At 33.6% G+C, this 12,234-nt stretch overlaps 1 protein-coding gene across 4 annotated transcripts; it reads left to right on the plus strand.

Annotated features, from left to right (window-relative positions):
- Nucleotides 1-111: 111 nt before the first annotated feature.
- On the plus strand, nucleotides 112-11,540 carry LOC130625381 (uncharacterized). Of its 4 annotated transcripts, none has more exons than XM_057440465.1 (13): nucleotides 112-280; nucleotides 3,441-3,533; nucleotides 3,723-3,803; nucleotides 4,875-4,943; nucleotides 5,186-5,311; nucleotides 5,627-5,692; nucleotides 6,335-6,407; nucleotides 6,669-6,738; nucleotides 8,080-8,170; nucleotides 8,419-8,513; nucleotides 9,151-9,380; nucleotides 9,802-9,983; nucleotides 10,702-11,540. In XM_057440465.1, exons 1-12 carry the CDS (start codon nucleotides 185-187, stop codon nucleotides 9,975-9,977), a joined length of 1,266 nt encoding a protein of 421 aa, XP_057296448.1. In that variant the 5' UTR covers nucleotides 112-184; the 3' UTR covers nucleotides 9,978-9,983; nucleotides 10,702-11,540. The 4 variants fall into 4 exon arrangements, with proteins under 4 accessions (XP_057296448.1, XP_057296449.1, XP_057296447.1 ...); XM_057440466.1 differs by having other exon boundaries at nucleotides 10,705-11,540; XM_057440464.1 differs by lacking the exon at nucleotides 10,702-11,540 and having other exon boundaries at nucleotides 113-280; nucleotides 9,802-10,639.
- The last annotated feature ends 694 nt before the right edge of the window (nucleotides 11,541-12,234 follow it).

Genomic DNA, 12,234 nt, shown 5'->3' on the forward strand with positions numbered 1-12,234 from the left:
GTAAGTCTAGAGGTAACCAAAAATTTCGATATAGTGTTTACAGAGACAATCAATAAGTAAAGTATTTAAAATACCAAAGGGTGGAGCACTGCATGCCTGCTCACATAAATATTTTAAAGCCCAATCCAACATGGTAGAAAAGTAACGTGATCGCCACGAAAGTATTTTTGTTAAAAAGGCAACAATGAGAACACCCTTAAGAAAAAGGCAGATCATAACTTTTACTTTAACTTGGTTTGTTTATGCATGTTCCTATCTACTGCGGAAACCGCTAGGAGTGGTAGGAGTTTATTCTTTCAGTTTTGCGACCATGTGTGGCCAACTAAAAAGTGTTTTTCCACTTAGGGAGCTAGCGTTTACAAGTAATAAAAATGAACAAGCGAATCCTTTAAAAAAACACATCCAAACTAAGTGCTATATCTGCGGAAATATTTATTTGTCTTATTTTTACTAAATTGTCCAACATTCAAACTCTGCCTCCTAATAGGATTGATCACCAAGAAACAAATTCAATTCACAACATCAAAAAGCATTTTAACTCACTTTATATATCTTCTTTGCTTTGTGAACATCGTTGAAGATGATCTGTATCTTTTATATGGCTTGCCTCGCAAATATCAAGGGATATACACTGTCTACTATTAGCTCAGATGGGGAGTCTAAGAGTATTTAATGCTCATTTTGAGCTACGCAGACCCAATTAAGGCCCGCCCTGTACTAGACAACTCCCGGCAACATCCAACGGCGCACACATGGAGCCATCTCCCCAATTTCCCTCACATGGCTTGGGTTAACCCGGGGATATGGTAACAATAACAATAATTTTTGTCTTTCCACCTTTCTTTGCTTCTTTAAACATGTTACTTAGCTAGTATTAACCTTATTTGGTCCAAGGTATTTCAAACAAAATATGAACAGGAGCAGGTTTCGCCCTGCCCCCTAACTTTTGACAAGCTTGTTCAAATTGAATCAAACTTGCCACACTTATAGTACGTCATGAAAGAAACGAAATGACAGCAATTAAGTTTTGCTTACATCAGCACTTTTCCTGTGACGTGATTGCAACTTGACATTTTGTCTAATATACAACTATATGCGTAATATTTCAATTACTTATGTTCTAGGGGAAATTTTTACATTCAGTTTTAGTTTGTGACAGCCAAATAAAAGTTATTCAACTTATTTTCCTGTTTTTACATATTTTGCATGAATAAATGCCAAAATTGCCTGATTTACGCTTTTTGTGTAAAACCAAAAAAATCGGGTAATCGGATTAATCAACTGACTAAAATACTCGGAAAGATTTTCCTTATAAGGAAATAATGTTGTTTTGTAAGTTTCAAGTCATAAGGATAATCCTATTAAATGATTATAAGAGGTTTTTGGGAGCATTGTTGAGTGAAAGCCAATAAGCTCTGAAAGGTATTGGATGGATGGCGCCGATTATTAGTGATAGCTCTCATACTCTGTACTTTCAAAATAACTGCGATTATACCATGCAATCCTTTCTTTAGGCTTGGACAGGAGTAAAATATCTGGCGTGAGGGCCATCACACGCCAAAATCTTGTTGGCTAGTGCAACAGACTGCACGGAGTTAGGCATGTGTAGTACACACTTTAAATACTTGGAGTGCATATTGTTTTTCTATTGTATATTCGAAAACTAGGACCTCTGAATTTTTTTTTCGCAATTTATGCAAAACTTTAGCTATTTTAAAGGATAAAATACACGGTAAGTTCAAACGGACCGTAATGTTAGATAAAAAAACTTACCATGTAAACAGGGAAGAGGTAAACTTCTTTCGGTTTTATAAGTTTTTTTCAAAAGTTGGACATGTTCAACTTTTGCCAAGATTATTCTATTGAAATTAACAGAATGATTAATGAGCTGTTGTGTAAAATAAAGATTTGAGCATATTTTTTCGGTTTCTAATCACACCACTGCTAGTCTGCCTTTTTTGGCATTTATTATGAAAAAAAAATAAATAAAAAAACTTATACATTTTAACTTAGGTGCATTACCTGAAACTGAACTTAGAATTTTTTCTCGCAACTAAATGGTCCGTTTAAATTTACAGTGTATTTTAGCCTTAAGATTGATTTTTTTCGAATGCTACAAGTGTTATTTATATTCAAACAATTTAAAAAAACAAAACCCACATGCCATATAACTTTTTCTGTATAAATTTTGTAAAATAGGGCTAAATTTTTGAATGAATTTTAATTTTTATTTGAGCAACTTAAAAGATTTTTTTTTAATTTGAAAACAAAGCATATTTTTTTCTATTCTCTTCTGATGACTTTATAAATAATAATAATAATAATAATAATAATAATAATAATAAGAGTAGAAGAAGAGGAAGAGGAAGAAGTGACTGACGTCGGTCATGACAGGTGTGAAGCTACAACTTCAAAAGTTAACATAAGTAACATAAGTAAGTATAATAATACAAACTTAAAATAGAAAAACGAATTATGACAAAAACAAATTCTGAGTACCAAATTCGAAATTCAAAATCGCTAGAGATAAATAAATGGTATTTTACATGGCCTCACAAATATTGATGAATATGCCCTGTGTGTTATTTCAAGAAAAGGCCATGGCTTAGATGGGGCTTCCTAGAGTATTTATTACTCGTGCTCTACCAGACAACTCCCTGCAACATCCAACAGCTGACACAGTGTACTATCTCCTCAATTCCCCGCACATGACGTTGGTTTACCAAGGGTTAAAGTAACATTTACTGGCCCATACTAAAAAAGTACTGTGTAAATATCAAAGTGAGAATTAACTAGCTATCCTGCTAATTAACTAACCACCCTGTCCAAAATTAATTTTTTATATGTATATTATCAGTTGCATGCCTCTCGTGCCAAGGCTGTGGATGATTCTGAATTTGTCTTTGTTGAGGTGGACATGATGATTTGTGAATAGTTTCAATGTTTATGAAAATTAAGTATTTTTTTTTTTTTTTTGGTATTTCTGCATTGCTAATATACTGTCTGGCAGTGAGTGGGATTTGCAGAAATACCCACTACATTCATGTATCTTTTAATGCAATGATCCCCCCTTCAATATGCTATACCAAAATGATAAAAGGATCCCTGAGGTATAAATTAAAGTTTGACTTACATTGTAGAACTTCAAAAGTGTTAAAAAACCTTTTATTATCAAGATATTTTAATTTAAAAATTTTTAGATTTATTTTGTATAAGTATCATATTTAAATTTTGACTCTTTTGGCATCAGTAACTTTGGATTTGTTAACCCTATTTAGTTCATTGGAAGGAACACCCCCTGTCTTTCTTTAATAATTATTTAAATATATATTTTAAATATATATTTAAAAGAAGCCAGCCTGCAAACTTTAGTTTCCACATCTTTTAGTTTCAGATCATTATGACTACTGTTCTCTGCTATACCATTGATTTTGTTTTAGGTGAAGTCAGATCTTCAAACTTCATATAACCTATCCAAGACTGACCTAGGATGGTTGGACTCTTGCTACCTATTGCCATATGCTCTTATGCAGGTGGGTGTGTTTTGTGTAATTATAAAGATTAAACTGCAAAATGTGATGTGTTGTTTGGTTACTCATATAAAATCTCTGATTGACACATACTTTTTGTACCACTCTTTTTCGCATTGTCACATTTCAACATGCATCTGTTTTGTATTTTCACAATCTTGTTCTTCTTTATAATTTGTTATTACGTTGTAGATTATACTTGGCAACCTGGGTGATAAATATGGTGCTAGAATCATGTTGACCATTAATCTTGTTACAATTAGTATTTCAATGGTAATACATTTAGCTCCTTTTTTAATAATGTTTTGATTTCATTTAACAGTTTTCAGGTTAACAAAAGCTGATATTCTGGTGAGCGTTTAATGCCCAAATAGTGCACGCAAGATATGTTTTATTGTTGAAAAAATTGTAGATGTATATGCAAGATTTTTAATATCTTTTTAATATAATTTTACATTGCCAGTCATAATGACTGTTTTTTGTTCTGGGATTAAATCACACCCTTCCCTTAATGGAAAACTTCTGTGAAGCTGGACAACAGTTAATCGATAAGCACGCCTTCATGAAGTGCTTGCACAGTGACAGCTGTGCATGCAACATACACGTGGCCTTCTAATAGTGTACACAAAATAATGTGCATGTCCTCCATATTGATTTTGACAAGTTAAATAATTTCAAATTCATCTATGAAAAATATTCTTAGTTCTCTAATATATGCCACAATACTTTATTGAAACAATTAAATGTCTAATATATGGTGCCAAAATTAATCCCATGTCTATAGAGTATTTTCTTTCTTTTGTTTATTTTGTGAATAATAAAAAATAGATTTAGGTTATAGATTAAAGTTAAAGTTGCGTACGAAACCTAAGAAAAGAAGTAATAAAGGTTATGGTCATTCATTGTAGGTGTGCACTATTTGCGTACACAACAATGAGCTTGTGGGCGCGTTGTTGTCCATCCTGATGAACTTAGAGACCTAGTCATAAATTTATCTAAAAATGTTTTGGAAACATTGATTTGTCAGATGAAGTTAATATTTTTTGCTGAACTCTCCATCTCCTTTGTGGTAAATGTTACCTGCCCCTAAGTTGAGGAGGAAGGAAGATACACTACAATAAAACCAAAAAACTCATGCTATAGAATTAGGTCAGGCAGACACCAACCAGATGTTTATGTTCCTGGGCCTTAGGGTAGTTTCTAGATTTCAAGTTTGTGCTTAAATGCTAAATCTTTTTCCATCACTAAATTTGTTTAGCAAACTGTTTTAATTTATGTATTTTAAAGACATCTTTTTGTATTATCTTGCACGCACTGAAAAATTAGATGATCCTATATTTTTAGTTTTCTTTTGGGTTTTGGACGTCCACAGTTGCAATGGCAGCCCTTCTGTTTCTTAACGGTTCAGCGCAGGTAAGTTGGTGCATCTATACTACCGATGCAAGTATCTCTATGTATACCTTGACTTTCATGGTGGTTTATTTTTGGTTAAACCTGTTTTTCTAGATTATTTTTTAATAATGTTTGGAGTGATTTTCTGAAAATGTTTATTTTAAGGAAAAATTTTGTATAGTTAAGGTGAAAGATCAGGTTTTTAGAAATAACTTGAAAAGTGACATTATTTCCTTGTTATTTTCCTTTATCTTCGTACTTAGGCTACTCTCTGGCCAAACTGTGTTAAATCCCTTTCTGAATGGTACGACGATGAGCAACGTGCCACCATTTTTGGAATATGGGGTACTTGTACATTTGCTGGTGGTATATTTGGAACAGCACTTGCAGTAATTTATTTTTAATTTTTCCTATCTTGCGATTTGTATACATATTAATCTGGAAAAATTTGAGACTGGAAGATAAATGAATTTCATCTTTGTTAAAAAAGACTTTTCGCATACCTGAAAAAACTTTCAGTGTAAATATTTCATTGAACTTTTTTTAAAGTTTTGTGTGAATGGCGAACCAAAACGCTGCGCTATTATTTTCTTCATTTTTGGAAATCTACACAACAGTTGAACCAACAGAATTTTTGCTCAGCATAATCATATTACAAGAGTAGTTATTTTGCATACTGTATTTGTATTTCTGTTTTCTAACAGGTTCAACTACAAGCTATGTATGCCCCGGATTTAAAAATGGTTTTCATTATTCCTTCTATTGTCGTGGTAAGTGCGTCCATTACAATGCTTGGTCTGTTCACTACTTTTTTGGTTAGATCAAAATATGCATATATTTGATTGTTTCACTTTTTCTTAACTTTTGTTAATCAGCTAGTCTACTTTACTTCTTCGAACAAAAAAATACATTTTTTGCAGTGGTTTTTTCAGTTAAAAAACAAGCAAGCATGTGATATTGACTTATTGATGCATGAAAATAGCATTTAATTTATTTCTCTGTGTGTTTTTTTTTTTAAAAAAAGGACATCATCTTTACAACACCAGAAGTCGTGAAAGAGAGTTTCAATTGTTTGTCAATAACATAAAATATTGTCGAAAAATTTCTGCTTTATTATTATAAAAATTATTTTCCCAGGATAGCCTCTTCAGTTCCTATTGGTACTGCTATCAACAAGGGTCCTGCAAAGGGAGGTCCCAGTGCATTTAAAGTTTCCTTTGAGCTACGAAAGTCGTGCAAGCACAGCAATCGCTTAACTAGACTGAGCGCTAAGCAGAAAGGATAGATTCACACTTTTATAGTCTCAGGCATGACTGGGCCGGGGTTTGAAGCCAAGACCTCCCGCACTGGAATCGAGCGCTCTAACAAAGGCTACCAGTTGGTAATAGTGTACATATTTATTCCACGTTTAGCTCTTGGTTGCTGTTATTATATACACATTTCTAAGAACGCCCGAAGAGATGGAAATAGAAGTAGAAAAAAGAGGTAGGGAGAACTCACCATTACACGAACTCGTGCATTGCATCATTTCAAAATACATTTATTGTATCGATCACTAAGAAGTTGGTACAAGGTGAGAGATCAGAGCCGTTGGCATTTGAAGGTTGAAGGAAATTCTATCTAGGATATGAAGCATTTTGACTATCAAGACCTTAATGTTATTAGAGATCTCTTTAATACCTGTGGAGAAACTGCATGTAGCTACTTGCTAATCAGCGTTAATTTTTATTATTTTCTGTCTTTTAGTTTTACCCAAACATATATCAGCAAAAGTAGAGCAAAAGCAGCTAAACTTCTTTCAGTGTTGGAGAATAAGGTAAAATGTTTTTTCAATGAATGTCTGTGCTCATAAATTAGCTGTACACCACTATGTACAGTAGTCCATTCGTTTATTTGCCAAAAAAACATTAAGTGGCTGTTAAATAGCCTAGCAATTTAAGTAGTCTATATTTTTAACTGACCTCTTTTTTAAAACGAGATGGGTTATCCTATTGTTTTGAGAATGACGCCAGACACGTATTGAAAAACAAGGAGAAATATAAGACAAAAATTGGTATTTAGCCTGAAAATCGAATCATTAAGTATCGTTCTTTTACACCATCTTATAACTTTGAGCATGTTCAATTAGTTTTTTTTTTAATTTTTAAAAAATAGTGAATGAAACCATCGTAGCCTTGTGAGCAATTTCTGTTTCCCATAGAAAAAGTAATTTGTCTGTTTTATCCTTTATTAGCCATTTCATTTTGCCTTTCCGATTAGAAAAATTTTCTGTCCATATCAGACAAAGAAACTAGAGAATCTTTTTTTTTTCTACAAACATTCTCAGGCTTAAATTTATTAAATGTAGTTGTCAGTCTCGCGCCTGCTGATATTCCAATTTTGCAAGATTTGAAAGCTATTTTTGAGAGCCATTTTTACTTTGGTACCAATCCACACCTTAGATTGTTTCCACAACTACATTTCATCGACTTTTTAACGGTACCCAGTCCGTTTGTGTTTCCACAGTTGCGTCATGCATTCGTACCAAAAAGAATTTAGCGATAATCTTCCGTTATTACTGTGCTCCTTCGCTTTTACTGCTAAGGGATTGGCCTTGGGACGTGGAAATAACGATCTTCCAAACTTGGCAAGACTGAGCTAGCGCTCTATTGCAAATCAAGGCGAATTAGTTATTTTTTACTTAAACTATTTTACTCTCTAACAGAGAATTGTTGACATAGTTTTTTATAAGTTCTTTTCGGAAAGTTTTCGGAAGAACATATTTATCATACTGTAAGCATTTTTTGATCAAATAATAAACTTTTTTTTTAAACTTTCTTGTGTATTTGTACATCTGCATACACAACCCATCCGCATATGATATATGCATAAACAACTTAGTGCCTCGCGTTCCTGCGACTAAGGTTCGAGTGGTGGTGTTTTATATTTTTTATATTTAGACTCGCTAATTTCGAGAGATCCACCCTGTCAATTGTTTCTAGGAGGGATCAGAAAGGCGGTTCTAAAGTGTTTGAAGCTCCTATTTGCCTATGAGGGGATCGAACGCACGATCTTTTAAACGTGAATCAAGCGCTCTACGAACCGAGCTACCAATTCTAAAGTAATATGTAGGGAGTAAATTTTAATGGGTCGTTAATTGTTTTTTTGTTTTTTTAAGAATGGTTCCAGAGTTAGCATGGACCATGTTTGGAATGAAGTTGGTTCGTTATTGTCTATACATGTGGCTACCGATGTATTTGAATCAAAATGTAAGTGTTAAAATGTTCTTTTCTTGTTGTTTTTTTCGTAATCCTTCTCCAGTCGGTTTATGCTTTTTAAACGAAGGCTGTTTATTGACACCAGGGAAGAATTTTTACGGGAAGTTTAGAAGTGTTTGTAATGTTGTCTTTCCAATGTCTTACTACTTTTCTCGTATCCTGTTTTTATATCTCAGCCCTCGGAGCATAATGCAGTTTGAAAAAAAAGATCTATTTTTTTTTTAATTGTCTTTTTTTAGTTGAACTATCCACGGGCAAGAGCTGGCATATTAAGTACAGCTTTTGAGATTGGAGGCGTGTTTGGATCCGCTGGTATAGGCGTTTTTATAGACAAGTGAGTCGAGCAATTTGTGTTTTCTTTGTGATGTCAAGTAAATAGAAAATCCTTAATCTGTACTAGAAGTCGGAGTACAGGTTTAGAGTGAAACATAATTAAAGCGGACATCCGTGAGAGCCAAAACAAACTGTGCGTCATAGAAAAATGTGCAATCTTAAATATTTGTAAACAAAACTGTAAATTTCAAAGTCCATCCCCAGAAGTAATTATGTAGGTTGTTCTGTATAAGATGTTGTTTTGTTGCTGACGTCAGCATGACCTAGGAGATTTTAAATGATGTCCGCCTGGCCGAAGCATGTGTAAAAGTAGCTTCTTTCGGCTGCAGAACATTCGCAATTAATTGTTTTCGGTCCTATTTGTAAAAAAAACCCTGCTTTTGTTCCGAGATTGTGATTTTAATAGGAACGCAAGAAATTTGTTCGCTGTAGGTAGATTGGTGTCTCTATGTTTAGTGGGTAGTTCATTGTTGGTCTCCTTGTTTATTTTGTACAGAGATGTGGCCACTTAATTCTCTAGACCTTGTTTTATTCAAATATTTTTTATTTTACATTTATGGGCGTACCCATTGGGGTGTATTCTTTGCTTTTCTTAAATTTTTACGGAGTTTGTTTTATTCAAATGTTCTTTTTTTTAGATTTATGGGTGGGCGTACCCATTGGGGTGTATTTTTTGCTCTGATTGGTAGCGCGACGTCTTTGATGTTTTTTCAACTGACAAGTTCATGGGGATTGCTCTTTAATTTCGCTTTTCTCTTCCTTGCTGGTGGCTGCAGCTCTGGACCGGATTCAGTGGTGTCCGGCGCATTGGCGTCACAAGTCGGTGAACGAGAAAATGCTCAGTCAGCGGTTTCTGGTGTAGTGAACGGTAGGTTTCTTTTAAAGTAGCGTGGTCGTGAAATTAAGTTACACGAGAAAAGTTTGTAAATGTTTGACTTGCGAAGTCTTTTCCCTCGCCTTATTCAATACCTTTCTAGGATGATTTGTTTTCTCGTAAAGGGAATTCGAATGACTTTGCATATTGTAATAAAACTAAGTGTCACAGTAGTGGCTGCTAATAATATATAGCAGAAGATAACCTTTTGGCGGAAAAACAAATTCGATTAAATTTCTTTCCAGCAAAGCATGATTTCGTACATCTTCGTACGGCATCAAAAGAAAACACTTAACATTGCAGCTAATATGCGAGACTTCGAATCTTTTTACGAAGAACAGAAAGTAGCGGCATTTCTCTATAAAGGCTGTTGCATTTAAAAACGCGTGTTGACTGCATGTTCTTCACCTTTTAGGATTTGGAAGTCTTGGTACTGTACTGGAAGGACCAATCATTGCATTTATTGCAACCAATTTTGGTTGGGGCGGTACTTTCTACGCGATGATCTTTCTAACGCTCATTAGTGCGGCCGCAATCTTTAAAGCTGCCATAATGCATGGGAAAACTACCGCAACACCAGGAACCATATAAAAGGATGTACGTACCAATACTAAGGTTATAATTTTGGGAAAATGTATTTATAATCCGCGTTGTAGTGTTAGAGAGGTAACCCGGAATTATTCCATGAAGTGCAAGGGCTTCTTTCACACAAATAATAGTTCAAAATGGACACAGTTCGATGTTAGAAAGCATTGTCTTATGTTAGGCGTTTACGTTTTAGAGTTCAAATGTCTGTCCCATGTTGAGAATTTCTTTTTAAAGAATGTTTTTAGAACAGAATTAATTATATAATTATATAAAGAGATATCATTTATTGGATTAATTTTTAGCTTGGCTATTCTTCTGAAGTTAATTTCGAAGTTAATTTCGAAGTTTCTGTCTCCATTATAGATTTTTCGCACTTTTGATGAAGTGAACTTCGAATTTAAAAGATAAAGATATGTAAAAGATTGTTTATTACAGTGCTTTTACCTAAAAATTGGTATAACCCTTGAAACTCCTTGGGATTTTTCTTTGTTAATTATTTAGTGAGAAAGCCCAAACTCTACTTTGTATTTTCACGTGAACAACTTTCTTGCACATATTTTTTAAGCACTGTCAGGTCCATTGCACTTTTATTTCGGATATTCAATAGCGCATTACACATGGAAACATGCTTGGGTTGCGCTTCTTACTTTTCCCATAGTGACATACCGAAAAATCCATAATGGCTGCACTTTGAATTAATCTAAAAACGAATTTCTTTATTATTCAGCAGTTCGCGAATGGGACTTTTGTTGATATCATTATAGAAGTAAAAAATATTATGGAAGTAAAAGGAATTATTACAGAATTAATATGAAGGTAAATTATTTTTTATCAAGAAGAGTTTTCGACAATACCTTTTGGATTCAGTCCTAACACAAAGCAAAGGCTCCGAACCTGTGAGCGTGGTCAGTGATATTGTGCAACTTTGGAAGTTGTTTTTTATTTTAACAGAGAATTATTTTCCCTTACGTTAGATTATTTTTCTATGTTATTGTAGTGTGTTTTTAGTCGCTTGTTCCCTAAGCAAGGTTCATACTTAGAACGCAGTACTTAGAGTGCGGCTCATTTACGTCTTTTTATTTACATTAAATTTCGAAATTCTGTGTCTTATTTTTGTGTACTAATAGAAAAATAACAATGAAAATTATCATATGAGCATGCCTCGAACCAAAAGTGACTATACGTTATCTGCGATTGCCATGTACGGTTTAAACACACGCGCGATTTTTTTTCAGTGTGAGGTTAGCATTACTATTTTCCGGCTTATGATCGATGACTCAAACCCTGATTGAGGTATCTTATCTTACTGTTGATATCGCCAGTTTAGGGGAATATCACCTTCGCATTTAACTAAAAATGTAAATAAGGGAATCTTCATTTAAATGCATATAGTGTAGTTTATCTTATGGTTTCATGTCCTTTGAACACGAAATTTTTAACGTTGCTTGCTGTAATAGCTTCGTGAATTTAGAAAAAATAGGATATATTTATATTATGTGATATTATATATATCATTTGTATTTTAATTTGGTAAAAATTAGAAAAAATTGAAATAGAGAAAATATACTTCTGCTTATCTATATTGAATAAACCATTCTGAGGCTGTAAATTACGAATTCCTTCGACTACACACATTTTTATAGTTCATTCGACTACGCACATGTTTATAATTCATTCGACTACACACATTTTTATAATACGTTCGACTACGCACATGTTTATAATTCATTCGACGACACACATTTTTTAAATTCGTTCGACTACGCACATGTTTATAATTCATTCGACGACACACATTTTTTTAATTCGTTCGACTACACAAATTTTAATAATTCATTCTACTACGCACATGTTTATAATTCATTCGACGACACACATTTTTTTAATTCGTTCGACTACACACATGTTTATAATTCATTCGACGACACACATTTTTATAATTCATTCGACGACACACATTTTTATAATACGTTCGACTACACACATGTTTATAATTCATTCGACGACACACATTTTTTTAATTCGTTCAAGTACGCACATGTTTATAATTCATTCGACGACACACATTTTTTTAATTCGTTCGACTACGCACATGTTTATAATTCATTCGACGACACACATTTTTTTAATTCGTTCGACTACGCACATGTTTATAATTCATTCGACGACACACATTTTTTTAATTCGTTCGACTACACAAATTTTAATAATTCATTCTACTACGCACATGTTTATAATTCATTCCACGACACACATTTTT

Source organism: Hydractinia symbiolongicarpus, chromosome 14, assembly GCF_029227915.1.
Source record: "Hydractinia symbiolongicarpus strain clone_291-10 chromosome 14, HSymV2.1, whole genome shotgun sequence".
In the NCBI taxonomy this organism is placed as follows: Eukaryota; Metazoa; Cnidaria; class Hydrozoa; order Anthoathecata; family Hydractiniidae; genus Hydractinia; species Hydractinia symbiolongicarpus.

Bases quoted from the DNA above. Each gene is read 5' to 3' on its own strand.
- LOC130625381 (XM_057440465.1), top strand. From the start codon at position 185: ATGAGAACACCCTTAAGAAAAAGGCAGATCATAACTTTTACTTTAACT. The intron at 281-3,440 runs GTAGGAGTTTAT...ATTTTGTTTTAG, and splicing joins TGCGGAAACCGCTAGGAGTG to GTGAAGTCAGATCTTCAAAC. The intron at 4,944-5,185 runs GTAAGTTGGTGC...CTTCGTACTTAG, and splicing joins TTCTTAACGGTTCAGCGCAG to GCTACTCTCTGGCCAAACTG.